At 42.3% G+C, this 21,057-nt stretch overlaps 1 protein-coding gene across 2 annotated transcripts in view; it reads left to right on the top strand.

Moving 5' to 3' along the window:
• tafa4b (TAFA chemokine like family member 4b) overlaps nt 1-21,057 on the top strand; it is a 50,353-nt gene that overhangs the window by 8,603 nt on the left and 20,693 nt on the right. For both annotated transcript variants that reach the window (XM_050039079.1, XM_050039080.1), the window contains exons 2-4: nt 7,903-8,069; nt 9,779-9,894; nt 20,355-20,510. In XM_050039079.1, the coding sequence (XP_049895036.1) occupies nt 9,780-9,894; nt 20,355-20,510 (271 nt within the window). In that variant the 5' untranslated portion in view covers nt 7,903-8,069; nt 9,779. The remainder of the gene's footprint in view (nt 1-7,902; nt 8,070-9,778; nt 9,895-20,354; nt 20,511-21,057) is intronic.

The raw sequence follows: 21,057 nt of genomic DNA, 5'->3' as shown, positions 1-21,057 counted from the left end.
TGAGTGAGCAGAACAGTACATAAAGATTGCACTCCACCTTTCTAAATCACAGTGTTTACTTTTTTTTTTCCCCCTCCACCAACAAAAGCGAGCTGCAGCCAGCAAGGATAAAAGAGGAGTAACAACAGGAGAAAGGCATCAATATTGCAGATACCTAGTTTGTCTCGAGTGGAGAGGGGAAGAAAACCTGCCAAAATGTGCGTGGGTGTGTACAGCCATCTAAAAGTGTCTCCTTTACTTTCCACCTTTCCATCCATCTTCTAGTGCTGAGGGACACTGACTTTTAATGGCCTTTTATTGCTTTATTAGAGTGCGCTGGATTTACAGCCCGGGCCCTGCCTCTGTCTGTCAGCGGCTCTGAGGAGGGCTGCTCTGATCTATGCCGGCCCAACGCTGGCTGTCTGGGTTTTAAACGACTAACTTGTAAAGAGGAAACCAGGGACTGGGCCGTGGCCGCAGACTTGTTGTGTTAGCGGGCTAATGTTTATTAGCCTGTTAGTGTCTGTGCTTTGTTTCCCCTCCATAAAACAGGTAACAGCGTACATCTGCCTCTTCCCCTCCTCTGCTTCAGAGGGAGAGGTTGTTATAGGACTTTAATGAGACTTGCTAGCAATGTGTGAGCGTGACAGGTACACTCAGCAACACCCGAAAAGAGTGCTGTTCATTCTGTGTAAACTGTGCAAGGGGAGCGATCTGTAAAGGTGCGTGTTTATGCGGAAGTGTGTGTTTGTCAGTTCGCAGGTAGAGACGGAGTGCCTGTGTGAACCGTATGGGTGTGTTTGTGAATTAGTCTGCTATTGTGTTTGTATGCCAGCTGGAGAGGTGTTTCCAGACTCCCCGAAGTGACTGGTCGTCCGCTTCGACACATGAAACACACACTGGGACTCTGATCATTTCAGACTTTTATCCATGAAAGTGGGGGAGGAGAGAGTGAAAGGGAAAGAGAGAAAGAGGAAGTGAGAGGAGTGGCAAAGGAGATGAAAACGAGTTGGTAGATAGAGTATGAGAAGGGCAGCAAAGAGCAACCTTGGAAAAAACCAACATGTTCTGAACACTTTCACAGACACACACACACACACACATATTTCGTGGTCACCGGATCCTGACACGATGGCTTGTGCAACAAGGTGGGATTTGGACTTAAGTGCATGCCGATCAATTGAGCTGTAATGGTACCTTAGTGCCAAGGCCATTCTCTGAACTCTCGCAGTCAATACCAGAGTCAGGTAATGGTCCTGAATTCAGACTTTCACTCACAACTTTCTCTCCGCTCTTTCTCCCCACCTGGCCATTTCACCAAACAGAGGCTCCTCCACTTAATTGCTTGTTGGTTTATTGGAGGAAACAATACAGCGGGAGAGGAGTGGCGGTACAGATGGATGGCCGTAAACTGGTGCGGCGTTATTATGTGTCCCTCAGATGACTTCTGACCTTTTCCTTTATAAAACAAACCTATGAGAATCATATGTTATACAAAGATATAAACTCACTATTGCTGTGGACCTTGAAGAGGAACACAGTGTAGTTTTTATTACACAGTGATCGGTGCTTTCATACAGATTCTGCACATGATTATATTAGAATATTCGTCCATGCTAGTTTAAAAATACATATGTATGGCATTTATGTCCTAAACAAACCTTTCAAAATGCAGCTAAACCACCAAAACTGTAGTGTGTTAGAAGCATTAGCAGTACATTGGTGGTAAGAAGTTGTATGATGTCAGAAGAAACATTGTCATAAGCATACACATAAATTACACTTAGAGTAATTAATGTACAATTTAAGGGGTGTAAATATAGACAGTGCAGGCACTGCAGATGCACTGGGGCCTCGGTGTGGCGGGTCTGAAGATGTGTTGGATGGAGAGCTGGCCTTTGCAAGTGATTCAGATTCCCATCTTGGGAATATCCCGGTGTTTAAGCTATGTTATTGAAGGTAGTCAATAGCAATCAATTATAAAATTATAAGCTTATTCTGCTTAAGCTATAAAAGCTGTAAACTATAAAACTCTTCAATTAAATTAAAATGTTCTTATTTTCTTTCGTATTTTTGTCATATACAGATATGCAGTGATGATAGCTAGGGAGTATATATGTTGACATTGTGCACAGGGAAGAAGTTTCCTTGTAGGCTGTCTCCAAGGAAGTCCTGTCCTCTGACAGAAATCCAGTCATTTTAACCCAAACCACGACTTATCTCCTAACCAAAACAAGAGATCCCTTTCTGGTAGAAAGCCCTCGAGGACAATATCTCCCAACTGCTCATGGTGTCCAGTGTCACGTCTCTTTTTGATCATATGATAAGATGAGATGATTTAGAGAGAGTGGTGCAGATATGAGTCATAAAACCCGGGGATGAGTTAGCATTTTTTGCACTCCCGGTTCCCTTGTCTTGAAGGCAGTGTTTTTTTTAGATGCCTGAAATAAGCTCTGTGGTTAACACAAGCTAAAGAGACTTTTAGATTTTCTTCTACAACATAAAGTGTGTCAGTAAATGCCCCATTTGTGAATTTTGAAGCTTTTACATGTCCTTAAGGCGGTTGCTAACACTTGGCTAAATGACACTACAGAATATCGTCATCTAATAAACACAGCTTTACAGCCTCATCTTGGTGGCAACATTAAGTCATGTGACTGTGGTGTAGTTTCTTTGTAGCCTAATTAATTAATAAGCTCATTACTTCTGGTGATGCACACACGTCAAAATTCATAGAAGAGGTGCTCATTTGGGATGACTGTCTTGCTGAACAAAACATGTTAGTACCATAAATGTGTGTTTGCCACAGAGCTTATTTTCTGCAATAATCCAGAATCCAACGGAAAAATCCCTCTGGCTTTTTATGGAGGGAACCAGGGTGATGCTAACTTCCGCATCTGCCTACAGAAAAACATTTCTCTGATGCACTGTGTACGGTGGGTGGCTGGGTGCAAAATCTGGCACCAGGGCTTGTCATTATAGTCCGCACTGGGGCACATCGCAACTACCTTATGCCACTGCACAATTTAAACATATACAGCGTATATCGGCATGCATAATATATGTTTAGTAACATAATTTTTAGAATAGTCTAATTCCACATTGATGTAGAACCGTGGTTAGTTGGGTTTGTACGTGTGTGTCTATGATGTGTCTGACTCACAATATGTCCAATATTTCCACCTCACTGCCTCTGCCCAATGCCACAGTCAGAGGAGCTCCCATGCATGTTCTGACACACACATGGTGTCACACACAAACATACCTGGCGATGTGTTCAGTTATAAGTTGAAGAAGAAGAAATGGTGAGATATGATTAGAAATACAGTTGTGGGGGGGGTATTGATTTTGTAGCCTACAGAAAACAGCGGGAGAGGAGAAATCAGGGATTCTCATCTGCACACTGATAAAAGGGGGAGAGAAGGGAAAGAGAGATGGAGACAAACCTGTATGGAGGGGTGGATGTTGCAGAGAGCCATGACGAGAGACACGAGGTAAAACAAACAAGAACCAGGAAAATAGCAGGCCGTGGTGGCTGAACATGAGGGTGCAGAGGAACGGGGCTTCTGAATACATACTGCTGTGTTAATTTAACTTTGTGTGTGTCACTGTGTGCTTTCGCGTTCGGGCACACACCCGCTCTATCTGCCCAGCGACCCAGAGGAAATGGCGAAGAGCAGCATGCTGTAATGGTTTAGAGTCGGAGGCAGACAAATATATAGAAGTGGAACATTACACACCCTAACTGAATGTTAATACTCTGCATATCGGCAGAAATCTGAAACGCTTCACATAAGATTCTGTCGGGCTCTGGCCTGTTTCATTTTCAATATCTTTCCGCCTTAGGGAGATGCACTTTGTTTTACACTGATATGCTTTTTGTCTGCTGGGTCTGTGTCTGGGCACAAAGAAATCAGCATACTGGTGTGATGCTTGTGTGGCCTCCAATCTCACTGCTTTTCTGTTTTTCACACATGCACACTGGAGTTCAGCCCAAGCCCATGTGACAAAACTAATACTGACATGTTTGTTCATACATTTATTTATCTTTCTTTCATGTTGTATTTAATGTTGCTTTTAAACTAGTAATCAGGACAGAAACGACTTTTGTCAGTGTACAGAAAAGCCTCCAAAACAGCTTTGAAGGCATCATGAGACATCAGATTTTGCTCAAGCACAGACTTAATTATTTCATCACAGTTAGCCGCTGTTAGAGTAGTCGATGCACTGCATCTGTCGTAGGGTGGTAGAAGAAATTTCAGCACACGGCACAGCCTTTTAGGAAATCATTGTAAATCATTACCAAACTGAATTGCTGAAAATGAAGGAATTCAATATACAGAGAATATTAGATTGCAGTGTTTTTATGTACCTGTGGTCAGGCTGAAGCCTCATCCAGCTGGCACTATATGAAAGTGTTATATATCTGATATTTCATTAAAGGCCACTATTGGTCCATTAATTCAGTCAGCCAAGGTATCAGTGTAACTGTGAAGCTCATTCACTAAATAAGAGTGTGTGAGAGAGGCAAAAGTGTTGGAGGGACACACAGTATAGGATGTATTTCTTAGAGCTGCACCACTAATGGAAATGCCTTATACGAAGCACAAGATGAAGGACAGCAAGGTCATTAAATATTGAAAGAGTTGATCCTAATGTGCTTATAAATATGCTCAGTTAATCAGTCATTTTTCATGCTCATTTTGATTTTGTTATTTCTTGTTGACAGCAGTGATATATGGCAGACAACGAGAAAGCTCAGGGTCACCATAATGTTTTTGTGGAGTACAGTATCATGCACAGTATCACACATTTCCAGGCTGTAGTTTTCCCTTTTTTTTTTTTCAACCTTGACATTGAGCAAAACCTTAAAATTAATGTGCTAGACAAAAGGTCAAAGGTCACAAAAGTCATCAGCCTGAAGATTATGAATACCTTAAGAAATATGCTGCGCTCGATCCTGCTGTGGATTGAAGAGTTCAATGGATCGACCAGATGCCTGACATCATCGTCCCGAGTGAGGCAGAATCAATCCCAGTCGGATGATGAGACTATCTCGTCAAACTATCTGAAGCAGACTTTTACAAACACAAAAATCACTCCTGTTTTTTCAGTGCCGTCTGATAAACAGCACTTTGGGAAATGCAATTACTCCAATTAGAGAGATAACGTATCGATTCAAGAAAGATAAACTAGAGATATTCACAAAAGCCTGAACACTGCTACATACTAAACAGGTGACAGCAGAAGTTATCAACTAATGATGCGGTTTCTATTCTCTGCAGGAGCTCGGTCCTGATGAACGGGAACTTCCTGTACTGTCCTGACAAATGATATAATCTGTAAAACTGACAAACAGCAGAGTGTCAGTATCATCCCCATCATGCAGGACGTGTCTCGCTGTTTTATTTCTGATGCAAAGCATACATGTTCCCTGATGTGACGGGTAAGGTCACTGAGATTTTATGTACAAGTATCATTTTGTGAATTGTATGAGTACGTTTGTGACTGTGCGCTAAGCTGGCAGAGTGCTGGCAGATGATGCTGTTTGGATGCAGGGCACACAGATATATTTGTTGGCCGAGGTGGGATTGTCTCATTGCATGTCAATGAGCCCCAGTGTCACTCCTGTGTGATTACTGCAAGAAATGACACAAATCAGCCCTTCAGCCCACAGAGACACACACAGATGAGGTGGGGAGGGTGATATAGGAGGAGGGATAATTTTAGAAAGAGTGAGACTTGATGTTCTCGGATAATCTTGAGCATGTCTGTGCTCTGTTTGTTAATGTGTGCGCGCGTGTGTGCGTGCGTGCGTGCGTGCGTGCGTGCGTGCGTGTGTGTGTGTGTGTGTGTCCTTACTGCTGCCAAATCCAAAGACTCCTCACAGCCGTGATGACCAGCTGAGCCCCACACACACACACTTCTGCTTCCTTCAACATAATGCCCTCAGGGACACTTGAGACTTTTTAGTCAACATGAATGTTTTGTATAAAAATGTGTGAGACTGTGTCTTCATGCACATCAGCACAGATTGTTTTGTATTTATTCTAGCCTATGTATCACTATGGCCACAATCTGTGTGTGTGTGTGTGTGTGTGTGTGTGTGTGTGTGTGGGTGTTTGTGTGTGAGAGTCAGTAGAGGTGACAACATCGCTGTGACTGATGGGACGTTTTGTCCCTGAAGACCTGACGAGATCGAGCTGCATCTGGAGGCCACACATACACACACACACACACACACACACACACACACATACATATGCGCACAAACATGCACTATTGTGCTCTTTTAATGAGTGTATCAGAGAACAAAGCTGATAAAAATGCGTGCCATGGCACAGCCTTTAAAAAGAGAATAAGAAATGGGCTACAGTGCTGCCATGCAGCATGCCTAATCACGCTGCACACACAGCACATGCACCTTGCATACTTTCACGTACTGTATCAGAATGAAACACACAAACACACACACACACATACACATACACATACACACACACTACACACAAACACACAATTGCAAATTTGAAACATCACTCCATTGTACTGAATGGCCTTGACATCTGTATTTGCAACCCACTTCCTTTGCAGGAGTGCATAAACAAGATACACTCAGAATACACATTAAACACACTTTTAGTGGTGTGTGTGTGCGTGTGTGTGTTTGCAACATGATATATTTTCCAGTATTTGTTTAAACTATTATTTTTACAGTTCACCACAGTTATCCTTGCATCGTTATCTTCAACAGTCTTTTCATTCGCCCACTCTCCATTGTCTGCCCTTTCATTATCTCACCTTATGTCTTTCTCTGTGACCTGTGTAACTCCTCTGATGATGTTATGAAAGGTTATTTATCTTTGTTACAACTACCCCCCATTTATTTTGTCAAACTTTCACTGCCCTGCCAGCTTACTTTAGTAACATGCCTCCAACTGAGGTATCTCTTCCTGATCTCTGACACCTTCATGGGGGTTGCTGTTGGTTTGTTCCCCACCAGGGGGCAGTGGCACTACACTGATGGCTCAGCGGAGGTATCAGGCTTGGATGGAGCTGACACACTCCCAGGAAGTTTCTGAGCGTAGCAGGGACTGAGCTGCATATCAATGAGTCATGATGAATAATGAAGGTTCGAAGAGGAGAACATTTTGTTATTAATGTGAATCTGTTGTCTTTCATTTAGATTGCGGAGTTAGTCCCTTTGTAAAGAGAGGTGTGTTGACACACTCTTACAGCGGCATGGTAATTTACTCTGTGTGTGTGAGTGTGAGTGTGAGAGGGAGAGTGTGTGTACAAGTGCACACGCATCAGAAGCTGTCACTCAGCTGTAATTAGGGAGAGTCTCTCTTGCTGTCCTCCGACACTGTTTGAATTTACCTTGCAAACACTGTGCAAATATACTGTATGTGTGTGTGTGAGAGTGAGAGTGTGTGTGTGCAGAACGTCAACTTGTGTTTATGGCTTGTTTGATCATCTGATTCGCTGCCGGGGAACGTTTAAGCTATGAGACCATTGTGCAGGTTTTTCTTATGTACGGCCATTTTGGAATCAATTTAAGTTTTACAGTGCTGTGTACTCTTGTTTTAGTGTGTCCGAATGTGTGTGTATGTACATGACAGAGTATGAGTGTGTGTATGTGTTTGTGTGTGTGTGTGTGTGTGTCAGAGAGAGAGGGGGGGAGCTGTGTGTGATCTAGAGTGGGGATCACATTCAGCCTGGGGGTAGGTGAACCTATTGTAAACAATGGATCTAACAGAATCTAGGCCCTCACATCTCTACCCGTGTGTGTGTGTGTGCGTGTGTATGTGTGTGTGTGAGTGTGTGAGTGTAGACCTTCATACAAGGCCATTGGAGGCCACTGAGGAACCCCAGGGCAGACTGGCCTCTCTGACCGAGTGTCTTTGTACCTCCTCTCTCCAGGGGCTTCTTCTGTTTGAGGTGAGGAAGAGGAGAAGCAGGAGGAAGAGGAAGAAGAGGAGGAGGAGGAGGGCTGAGGTGTGTGTGAATGCAGCCATGGCCTGTACACCCTGTCCATAGAGGAGCTACTGAGTGGAAGAGAGATCAAGGAAGACAGAGACGACCAACAGGTGAGACGACATCCTGTGAAGATGCACACGAAGGCATGAAACAGTAACGCTGCAACTAATGATTTCATTATCGATGAGTCAGTCCTTTTTATGAAACGATTCATTGTCTACTCTGTGGTGAAATGTCTGAAAATAGTAAATATCCTCATATGCTCAGAGGTCATGCTGACATCTTCAAATTGCTTTTTTCTAATCGAACCGGCAGTTTAAAACCCAAAGATAAAGGACCTGTGTGGATATAAAACACAGCAAAGCAGCAAAGGTTCACATTTAAGGAGCCAGAACCAGTAAATATGCAGTAATAACTTATATGATTAATCCATTATCACAATTCTTGTCTATTAATTTTCTGGTCAATTGCCTATATCTATTAATCAGCTAGTCCTCTAAGCAGTGACAACATCCACACCATGACAGAGCTGAAACAATTAGTTGATAAGCAGAAAATTAATCAGCAACATTTTGATAATTAGTATTTGATTGTTTCAGTTAATTGTTAACTGCTGATTTAAGCTGATCAAATGTAAGAATTTGCTGCTCTTTTTTGTCATATATAATAGTTAATGGAATATCTTAAAGTTTTGGAGGGGTGGACAAAATGAAACAAGCAATTTAAAGTCATCACCCTGGTCTGTGGGAAAGTGATGTGATGGATGATTTTCATTTTTTCCCTCACTTTAATAGACAAAATGATTAATCAGTTGATCAAGAAAGTAATCAAAATAATCACTGATAAAAAAAAGATTAGTAACAGTCCTAGCCTCCTAAGACCCCAGCTTTCAAATTCTCCTGGTTATTTGGCATTAGTAGGACCTGGTAAGTGTAAAAAAAAACAAATCGTTGTCTTAAACAGTAAGTAGTTTTTGGGGGGAAAAAAACAAACAAAAAAAAAAAACAGTGTAAAATGTGTGTAATGAAGTATAAAACAGTTTATTTCAATGCTTGAATGTTGTTGTGCAAAAACAAAACTAAAAACAATGCAACATTTAGTAAATCTGTGGGTTAGAGGTCTCTGTTCAAGTCTAAAAGTTGTCAAACTGTTAATTTCAATACCTGAACACCTGGCTGTGCAAAACAAAAGTCTTGTTATTTGCTCATTTTGTGGCTATGAATACATTTTCATTGCTCCACGATCCAAGCTGAACATCTTTTTTGTCTGTAGGAACAGGCTGTCACAACTTACTGGCCTATACAAAATGCTGCAATAATATAATGCTATATTAAACCACAAATGTTATTAAGCACATATAAACAAGTTTCAGCCATAAAATGTGATCAGGTTTTGTACCTTGTCCACTTTTGTGTCGAGATCGGCTGCAGACTTAGCATAAAAGTGTTCACGAACGAGGACAGCAGATCTGAGTTAAGCAGAATGAAGTATAAGATGATGCTAATAGGCATGAAAGGATGCTGGTACTGTACCGCTGGTGAGTTAGATACAACCACAGTATGTGTGCCTTTGCTGGAGGAATATTTTTCTCAGGTCTATTCTGTTCTCGCAGTTATCATTTTTTCCTTTGACCTTTGCCAGCTCGCCTCTTACGTTGTTTCTGGTTGTTTGAAAAGCAATATCTTTTGTTTGCTGCGCTCCTCTGCCTCCTGTCTTTTTTGGGGGGGCGGGGTTCTAACCTCTTCTCATGGCCTCTTCCTTCTTCTCTCTCCCCTTTGCTCCCTTTTTGTCCCTCTGTCTCCTCTCTCCTCTTTCTCAGGATGAAACTGTGGGGGAGGTCAGCTTGGCCTGTGCAGGTGGCCTTCCTCGTTGCCTTGGTGATGCTCTGGGTTGACCCGGTGTCCGCTGGCAGCCGTAACCATCGGGGACCGACAGGTACACCAGGTCTTGCTCTGAACTCCCCCTTCCAACACTACAAGAGGTTAATTACACTGTCAGTGCAAAGGTATAACACATGTTCCCCGAGCCTTTCGCTGACTGACTCATCCCGATCCTGGAGGAGGGGGCCAGGCGGGGACAGTTTGCTCTGTCCCTCAGTGTGGCATAATGTAATCTAGACAAGACCTTTTGGGCTTGGATGCAAACACACCCCCGTTTGAATGATCGAGCTTGTACAGATACAAATGGCACTTAAGCTGTCAGGAGCTGTCAACACAAATAGATCAGTGTGGGTGTGATGTGATCTCTTCGGAGTGGCTGCAGACATCCAGCAGTTCAGGGCTGATGCTGTTGTTCTCAAGCGGCCTGATTGTTAGTGGTTTAGGGTTGCTGTAAAATAGGGTCTCGTGCAGAAGAGGCCATGTAGGCTCATGATTTCTAATCCTCAGGCTCCTAATTGGCAAAGCCTACATTAGTATGCATAGCACTGCGGTGCTCCCTTTAACCAAAGCACCACTTCACTTACTCCCTGAGAAATCCATGAAAAAAGATAGAAACCACTGCTGACTCAATTTAGGCCCACAAGCTAAATCTATTCTCTATCCTTAATTTCCATAAGTCATGGAGACAGGCCTCCACCCAACCAAAAAATGACCAACACAGTCTTATTAATATTTCATCGGGGTTGGCTGCAGGGACAGTTGTGCTGAGTCACGGCATCTTGCGCCTCGACTTGTTGGCGACAACCTCCCAAGTCACCTCCTCCTCACACTTAATTATGACAATTTCCTTAATTATCTCTCGGTCTCTCCACGTTCTCGCTGCTCGTGTTTTGCAAAGTGACCTTTATGTGCCATGGAAATGCTACCAGCATCCAGTCTGTGCATTGAGTGATGGTATTAGTTTGCTTTTGACGGAGAGGAGGCAGCCTGCTTACGGCAGGGACACGACTAATTGCAGGCCCTCTGTATTGTGAAGGTCAGCAGGGGTGCCCGCCCCCTTCTTATTTCCCTCTCGCTGTGAAACAAGATGACTCGCTCCCAAACTGACTGGTACTTTTTATTAGAGGGTTTACTCTAATTGGTGGAAGTTTAGGACTTGTGAGTACCACCATGACACACACAGCGGTTTGAGGCTGAGAAATAATTGGCTGTGTGTTCTTACTGTTGGATACATTTTCAGTGTGTCCTAGTGTAAAAGTGTTTTTACTGCTGTTTTGTTGGCAGGTCAGTGAGGCAGTTGTTTGATACGTGTTTCTGCTGATATACCGTTTGCTACCACATGGTGGCTCTAGAGGTCAAAAAATGCTTCTCAAGAAATATGTTTTTTTTTTTTTTATCTTAGTCTCATTTACCCAGTGCCATTCTCAGAGGCAATCTGTCATTTTACACAAACTCGCCTCAAAAACAAATCTATAACGGGAACGGATGGAATGAATGTCAACTAACCATGCGGACATAATATGACTGACAGCTGTCACCTTGAATAACTGTGGAAGAAAAATAACATCTGCTTTCCTTTTTATTTCCTGGCAGCACTCTCATGGGAATGAGCTATGTAGAAATGTTTCCTGCTCACAGATATAGTGTCCATTGTATTTTCAGCTCATACCTGGCAGGTGTCACACAAAGTGTCCACGACGAGTTTGTCAGTTTTTTGTCAAGTTTCATCTGCCCTGCAATCAGCAAACACCAGATACATCTTAAAATATATACATATAAATAAAAATATTGACCTTAAACAACACATTCTGAGAAATCCCATGTCAAAACACTTGACACACAAAAATGATCCGCTAATGTACTTATCACTCATCCTGTCACTTTCACAGTTGCTCTCCTCAAAAATAAGTCCAGCCTGTGTGGAAAATTGTGAAACATATTGCCAACATGCAGCAACAAATGCTTCAGCACAACAATAAGCTCTTCAGTGCTTTTCATTTAGTCTTTTACTGCATTTCATAACCATAACACGCAGCAATTCATAAGCAAGACACACAATAAATTGCATTCCAGGAGCCTCAGCAAGGCAAGGCAACACAAATAATGATGCAGTCCAAGCGTATGTGTTGTTTCTCTTATAAACATCAGGCTGTCTTTGCTGGTAAATTGATTGATCGTGCTCTTACAGCTTCCAGTAGCATTCTCATGTATTCTCTCATATTTTCTTTTCTTGTTTGAATGCTTGAAATTCGATAGTCTGAGACCTGCAGTTCAGTCACTAGCTTGCAGGAGTGTGCAGAACTAATAGTGTGTATTGCAAGTTTTCTCAGCTTGTTATAGCATGACAACAAACCTGGCTAATCCCAACGTACTTTTGAAATGATATTTTAACTCACCAAATGATGCACTTCTTAATGAATTCATGAAGTTAGTGGGACTTCCTTTGCTCTCCTCGGCTCATGTGAGAAAAAACATTGCCGCCTCTTTCCGCATGAAAAGAGATACTGTCATACTTACATGCACTTTACACATAAGCAAGCTTGTTGTAGACTCAACTGCGCATATGTGCGTCCATGCATGTTTAAATCTGAGCATTCTGCACACCAAGTCTGTGTGTCCTTATGTAAGGCTGCTTATAAGATGTCTCCTTAGCGAGCAGGTTTTACTGGGGATAGATTTGTTGTGCAGGAGTACTCAGCCGTACCAGCGACCTGTTATGATAATTAGCAAAAAGCCTGTGGGCCTGTTAAACACTGATAATGTCAGGAGGATTGATGGGCTGCGTAGGTTCGGGGTGAGGACGAGATGGAGCAAGTGGAGAAAGGGAAAGAAGGGCAACGAGTGATCTAAGAGGGCAAATGAGGAAAGAAAAGAGGGCTGGAAGAAAAAAAAAAGAGTTTCAGAAGCTAGGTGTAATATGCAAATATGTTGATTAGTAGTAGAGAGGATATGGGAAAATGTGTGACATGGTCCTCCCTTTGTTCCTCACAGCTGATCACTGTTACCTTGCTCACTTGAGACTAACCTGTGTGGTCCTATAGAGACATACAATATGCTCCCTCTACATCGACTTTGCCGCCTGTGACAGATTTTCTAGATATCTGGCCGTTCATAGCGGTGGACATGCCTGTCAGGTATTGACGGGGGAAAGACACAGCTTTTTGATAAATTGCACGATGCTCCTGCTTGCCTGTGTCTGTCAGAATACATCAGTCGCCTGGCTAACCCATCAGTTCAAGGTAGCTTGGTTTGTTGGCTGCCCAGCTACTGTTGCCACCCCCCCACCCCCCACCACCGCCACCACCACCACCACCTTACCTCCTGCTCCACCTCCCCTCTGCCTGCTGTGGGAATAAAAGCATTTAGCCATGCTTGAGAAGTCTTTTCATCTCAGCGTGTGCTGGGTTCTATTACACTGAGATGGCCATAACAGAATGGTTTAAAGGCAACATTGAGACATTAGATACACTGTTATTATGTGTATATAGCTGCAGGCTGACTGCTCAACACATGAATCTTAAGCAGATGAGGGGTAGCACTCCGAACAGGGGCTATTGGAGGAAAGACAGAAGTGAGGGTGCTCACAGTCAGGCTGCAGCACTTCAGTCTGCACTCCAGACTACTTTTCTGATGTTTGGGACTTGTCCCCATTTTGAACTGTTGCTATTCAGGCTACTTAGTTGTAGCCACAGCGAGATATTGACCCAACTTTATGCTGATATCTCCCGGAACATCTTCTGAAAATGTACTTCTCAGTGACATTTCATTGCAAAAAATCACACGTTCCTTATATGACAGCTGCTGACATGTGTTTGTAGGTTAGTATGGCTGCACTGAAACATTCATGAACAGTTTGTTCTACGTGAAACACATAGTTTTGCACCCAATCCAGCCTATTAAATGTTGGTTATTTGTAGCTATAATCCTCATACATATGGGTCAGTAGGGGCCTGCTACACCTACTGGTAGGTTCAGAAGGCTGTTATCAGTTCAGTAGGTTTCACTCTCACTTTCTTTAGATTTAAAACAACTTGGCAACACTTATCATATCAAATATCATGGTTGGGCATAAATATTGGTTTTACATGGCACTCGAACCTCGGTCTCCTGGGTTAGGGTTAACCCTTTTGTGTGAAGGCCCTTTCTGGCAGAAAGCCCTTTCTCACTCACAGACAGTTTCATTTCATGACCTGATAATGGCCTTCTCATGCTAATGGTAGATGTGGTCGGCCCCTACTAACCCATGGTGCTTATCAACACTGATAACGACCATTTAATGGCATGATAACAGCAAATTGACCAATTTTTTTGCAGCAATTCCAAGTCTGAGACAATTTTGACAGTTTCCATTTTTACTTTGACTGTAGTGATAGCGACAGATGTCTTTGTGTCCATCAACCCGTCAAAAGTTGAACTCAGTTTATCACAGGGCGCAGCTGTCGCACCCTGAAAAATAGAACTTGTGCTCTCTACAGCGGCGTCGCTCTGGCGTTTCAGCGCACCTGCCATGCGTCTACATTGAAAACAATGGATTTGAGGGCACTAAAAATGTGGCATGTGTATGGCCCTTATGGTTGCTTAACCTCAGACGCAACCTGCCGCCGCGCTTTTGAAAGCTGGCACTGAAAAGACACAAGAGTAGCACCCAGCACCCGACCTCGTGTTTTCCAGGCGTGTGTACGGCCCCTTAGGCTTCTAGCCTCGATGAATTTAATATGAAATGCGTCAGCCACATCTGTGCACTTTAATTCACCACAAACAACACATGGAAACATGTTTACTGTGCACTAACATTATGAACATTACATTATGAGAGTCTTATAGGAGTGTTTGCCATAAACACAAGACCTTGCTTTACACCTGTTGTTTCAGGTCAACAAGAGTGGGTGGTTTGAGTTCATTTCTCCCACATTAAATAGATTTTGGCTGTAAACTCTGTATGGCTCTAACCTTTATTGATCGTGTACACACCTTGGATGCTCAAGGGTATAATTCATAGCAGTGTTGCTCCTTCACAGATGTATATTTCTGCTCTGAAACAGACCCACACTTACAGGCCCACAAATACAACATATAGCCTACAGTCAATCCATGCACAAGTTTATATATCCACCTACTTTATCATGTTTTTCACAAACTAGTTGAGTTATTTCATGCACATTATTATTGGTGCAGCATGATGAAACTTTTTCTGCATGGGAGGAAATGCCAGCTGTCCATTATTAGAGTGAAAAAAAAATGCAATAAAATAAAGGTCAGGATGTCACTGATATAAAACACTGATGTAGCCAAGTCTTTTATTTCTGCTCACACCGTGGTTTTTATTCTTTACTCACATTTCTGTGACACCACATAGAAATGTTGCCGCCTCATCACTGAGCTGATGGCAGTTTTTCACTCTCAAATAGTTTGACTTTGCTCTTGATTCAGAAGCTGAGAGCAAAACCACAAACTAAAACAGTCGTGATGTAATTAATTTACTGTTAATTCAATTTGCCGAGGATAAAGAAATCAACATTTTGAGATATGATATGGTATTTGGGTTGAAAGTAACCAATTTGTGCAGGTCTGAAGAAATGAATTATTTATCTGGGTTTTAAGACAAAGTTAGTGATCAGGCCTGCACTCACAATTGGAGAGGCATTTGGCTTCATGCACAGAAAAGTGGTGACTAAAACAACTTCAAGTGTCTTTTATAGCCTTTTTTTTTTATCATTAATGACATTAATCTCAGTGAAGTAAATTTCTTCACTAAATTATCAGACAAATGTAAGTGATGTGATGACATTTCAGAAATATTTTGCTGGCAGCAAAAAGAGCCACATCTCTGTCACATTTTACTCGTGATTTGATTCCAGTTAGCGATCGTTGCTTCAGCAGCGAATCATCGTCAGTGTAAAAAATGTGTCTCTCTGCATGCAGATTATTGTGCTGTTCCCTGATGAAGGCTACACAGGCAACATCTGAAACACACTGAAGTTGTTTGGAGTGTCCTTTTGAACTGGCCATGAAAGGGAGGCTTTTAGAGTATTTGCCTGAAGAGCACCTTGGGCTCTCTTTGGGCTTGGGCTTCCAACCTGTCGACCTCACAGACAGTACACCAGCCTGAATTCAACCCGTTCTCATTTATACTTCATTAAGATTTTAATTAACATAAAAAGGAACATAAATGGAGTTCACTGCTCACACACACATCCTCAAAGCTTTACAGTTCTGAAATACAGACAGGTCTGGCCCAGGTCTGACGTAGGCAATAAAGAGAGGAGACCTGTGAACCCTCTGACCTGTAACAACACTACTCTACCTTCTGCATGACTCCCTCTGTCTTTCTGTCCACTAACAAGCGGCCTATATCTGAAATGGGGGCAGCTGATTGACCAGTCTCAACCAGTAACCGCTCTGCACAAACTGTCAAAACAATTTTCAGTACAGATCAATAATGCTGGTATAGCCTGATTAAAACAAAAGCAATTTGATTTTTTTTCACATTGTAACTGTGTGCTTTAATTGTGATTAGTATCGTTTTAATAATGGCTGCACTGATATTTTTTGACCCATTGAATTTGGTTCAGTTTTATTATATTCAAGATTTTTACCAGTGGATATCGGCTATATGTGTTTGTGTGCGTGTGCGCGGTGGTAATCCAGCAGCTGCTCCAGCCTCAGGAGAGCCTGAGACAGAGGAGTGAGGGAAATGAAAGTGGAGGGATGATAGCGGAGGGGCGCCCTCAGAGAGCTTGGGATCATTGATGGGGCTCTCTGGAGAAGAGAACAAACAAACTTTAAATCAGAAAGGATGAGAGGGGCCACGGCCTGCAGAAATGGAACCCTCTACAGAGTGTGTGTGCGCTCTGTTTGTGTGTTTGCCGCCGTGTGTGTGTGTGTGTGTGTGTGTGTGTGTGTGTGTGTGCACTTTTGTGTCTTGCCTGCAAAGCTCATTCAGCTGAGCATGAAAAGTTTTGGAGCCTGGGTAAAGTCACGTCCATAAATGAAATCTGGGCTCATGGTACAGTATAACCAAGGTTTTTCCAGGGCTGTAAAGAGGCTTATAGGTAGTAATGTCACCAGCAGGGTTTGCTGTGCTCGGGAAGATGTGCCAGAGACTCTCAGGAGTTAACAACAAGCTTTGAGAGGAAAGATAAGGCAGCTGGAATCTGTTCAGAAGCCATAAGCAAAGATTAGATTTACTAAACATTTTCCTCAACATTTGTGGTCGGCGCATTTTCCTTCAGGTGGCCACGGAACCCTCCTCCTGAGAGATTCATGGGTTTAATGTGCTGAGCGAAATGTAACATTAGCATAGGCATTATACAGCAAACACTTCTTAACATTTAGATGAAACATGAGCCTGTGCACACATTATCCTGGCGGCTCCCTCATGCTTTTGTATTGTATGTGGACAGACAATACACAAATACATGTGGCAGATGTAATGATGTTAGGATATAAACTAGTTAGATACTGCTTTTTACTGGAAATGTAAAACTGAAGTAGGAGCTTTCCCACACTGTAAGTGGAAACATAGATTATTCAGACCACCTTGGATCCAGCTATTACACATTTTAAGTAGTTGGTTGGGTTCAGAAATCCCCTTAAGTGTGTAGTTATGTTTACTGGGGGACTGGTCCCAAACAACAAAAATATTCAAGTGTGCATTTTCTGTTATTGTGGGGATAGTAACAGTTTTTTTTAAAGTTATTTTGAGACCAAGGCTCAAGAAGTGGAAGAATGGGTTAGTGCAATGGTGGAAACAGCATCATATGAATGTATGCTTAGTAGAATACGTGGAGATCAGAAGGAAGGGGCGTCCCCCTGGGATCGGTATTGGGCTTTCACTAAAATACAGGATACATCTAAATGGTCCACAACTCTCACCAGAACCCCCTCCATCAATCACATCACTCCTGTCCCTCAGCAACTTCACTGGCTCCCAGTTAAATACCACATTGACTCCTCACCTTTAAGGCCATACACAACCTGGCTTCTCTGTACCTCTCCCAACTCTTGCACATCCACACCCCCACCTGTACTCTCAGGTGGTCCTCTTCCATCCACCTCACTGTCCCTGGGGTCTAGAGCAGGGGTGTTAAACTCACTTCAGTTCATGGGCCACATGCAGCTAAATTTAATGTCAAGTGTGCTGGACCAGTAAAACCATCACATAAATAACAACCCCTTTAGATTGTTCCCCTTTTGTTAGTGTAAAGAAGTCCATTCTGAAAACATTCAAACAGCCTGAGATATCCTGAGAAAAATATGTGCACATTTAACAGTATGTCTCAGTTTTTTTCACATTCAGTCAGTCGACTACTCACTTTCATTATATGTGACTTTTCTTAATAATTTCCCACTAAAGTGGAAGCTGTTGAAGATGCAGGTTATGTCATCCTCTGCCCTACAAACCATTTCCAATCTTAAGATTTGTCAGTGTAATATTGTGTTCACAGCAAACGCAATGTGAATTTACTCATGCGAGTTTAATCGCTAGAATATTTTGTGTTGACTCGCTTTATACGCACGTGAAATCACTGAATCAATGAATGAACTTCCGCCGGTATGTTCTCGGCATCATACATCCCTGGAGGATCTCAGTGCTGATTGGTTATCACAGTGGGAATTGGTCCCTGAAGTTCAGATTTTTCAACTCTTGCAAACAAGCGTATGACACAAAATCCCACTATTGCTTCATTGGTGCTGCTAAATTTGCATATTTTGCATTGTTCGCGCCGCGTCCATTGTGCCGCCGTGCAGGAATTTGTGTCTAAGGGCGTCTTTCCATTGGCTTTTCTTGTACTTCACTCAAGCGAATTGTTTTATTTGAGCCCAAGCACCAAACAGGGTTCCACCCACATTGTTCTGAGACAGCAGTCTGATACAGATTCGTTTGTACTGAAGCTGCTGGTTGACAATTTTTTTCCACCAGTCTTCTGCAATTTTCCTGAAACCTGGCACCTCTTAGCCTCAATATCAGGTGTGCAATGTCATCCAGTGGGCCGGATTGGACTGTTTGACGAGTCGGTTCTGGCCCCTGGACCATATGTTTGACACCCCTGGTCTAGAGCCTTCAGCCGCTCTGCCCCCTGCCTCTGGAACTCCCTCCCACCGGACATTTGTAGCATCAACTCTCTCTCCACTTTCAAATCCCGCCTCAAAACTCTTTCAAATAACCTATTGAGTATGACTCCTGTCTGTCTAGCCACACGCATCCACTATTTACTGTAAACTTGTTTTGCTGAATGTTTATTTTATGTTACTTTATTCCTTATCTCGTTGACTTTTTTAATCTGCTGTTATTTTCTCTATCTCTGCCTGTAAGGTGACCTTGAGCGTCGTGAGAGGCGCCTATAAATAAAATGTAATATTATTATTAATAGTTATCAGTCTTCTCTGTGACTATGTGACACTGTAGTTAGACTCTCAAAATATGTATGACATGTTTTCCTTGTTTTTTTCCCCCTTTACTTCTTGGATTTCTTTGTTTATTTTTACTAGATATATGTACGAGAGTCTGTCTCCTAAATACAAAAAAAAATCCCTGAAAAGAATAATATATATGCCATGTACCAAGCATTTCAAAAACAAATAAAAATTAAATTTAAATAAAGATATAAACTGCTACATACATGACTGCAACTGTAAGAACGTTTCTCACACACACACACACACACACACACACACACACACACACACACACACACACATCTGTGGGTTAAAATTTACTTTAAGCTAAGCGTGCCCTTCTGTCCCATTACTGTCAAGAGAATGCTATAATTAACCAGACCAAGGTCCCCGGGGAAGTGTGCAGATAATCAGGTGAGATTAGACGCTTTTTGTGTGTCGCAGGTGTCAGGTGAAAAGCAATTATCCTCAAATACTGTAAATTATGACCTACAGGATTAAATGCACAGTCACACAAATGCAGAGAAGAACACACTGACACAGAGGTAAAATGTGCAAATACAGGTAGCACACATGCAGCTGCCCCACACAGACACACTGTATATAGTACTGTACACAGACACAGTCCATAAAGATGTACCCTCAACCACGTGACTCATAAAATGTGCATGTCTCTTCTTTACTTAGACCAAGTGGTTTATTGTGTTTGAAAGGAGTCAAAAGAAATGATTATTTTTTCAACATTTCTTGCTCTGATTTTTTTCCCCCCTCTGCACACAGTGACAACAACAGAGGCGCCTCGGTGTCTAAGTTAATGAGGGCACTGTGCTGAGAATAAAAGCAAAGTATCACTAAAGAGTGTTTACTTATGAATCAGAGAGTATGAGGCTGGAATAAATTGAGGAGTTTATACAAAAGTAAATAATTCAGCAGATTTGTTTAATCCTCAGAGAAGCTGTTGTGGTGTATATTAGATTGTTTGTTTCTTTGCAGCACAAATTTATTTGAATTTAAAGTCTTTGCTGCAACAAACCGTTAAAAGCACCAATAAGCCGCTGTAAAAGCGTATGAATTTCTCGCAAATAATGCCCCTCTTCTCTTCTCTGTCTGTCTCAGTCTCGTACCAGGTGAAACAGGGGACGTGTGAGGTGGTGGCCATCCATCGCTGCTGTAATAAGAATAAGATTGAGGAACGCTCTCAAACCGTCAAGTGTTCCTGTTTCCCTGGGCAGGTCGCTGGCACCACCAGAGCCAGACCCTCCTGTGTGGAAGGTAAAACTCCACAGCCCTGTGTGTATGTGCGTGTGAATGTGTATATTCATATAGCCCTAGTGATACAGTGTATTTACAACCTCTCAATCCAGATCATTTTCCAGCAGTGCAAATTTTCCTCACAATAAGACATCTCCATTTCAAGTATAAGGAGCCAGCATACGGGTTCCTTTCTTATAAAAATATTAATTTGTTTACATGTCATCATATATTAAAACTATGTAATGAAAACCAGCACAATGTGATATTTTGAAGGAGAACTTTTCTCCTGAGCAAATCACCTTCATGACAATGATTCTAATAAAGCAACAGTTGACTGTAAGTCTGGTTATACTGGTCGGATGCAGTTGCACCAACTACTTCAACTGCAGCTGCAGCAACCTTTTGAACCCTTAGTTAATTTCTAAAATTACTTTAAATCATAGACCATATTTAATAATGGACGTAGCTACCATGATGTCACCCACTGGTTCGTGGACTCCTGTTTTGAAGCCCTGAGTTCGGTATTTCGGCTGTTGCCATCTTGTTTTTTTTGGAACCAGAAGTG

Source organism: Epinephelus moara, chromosome 24 (genome assembly GCF_006386435.1).
Source record: "Epinephelus moara isolate mb chromosome 24, YSFRI_EMoa_1.0, whole genome shotgun sequence".
NCBI classification, from domain to species: Eukaryota; Metazoa; Chordata; class Actinopteri; order Perciformes; family Serranidae; genus Epinephelus; species Epinephelus moara.
Note: the sequence above shows the minus strand (reverse complement) of the source record. Positions and strands in the feature narration are given on the sequence as shown.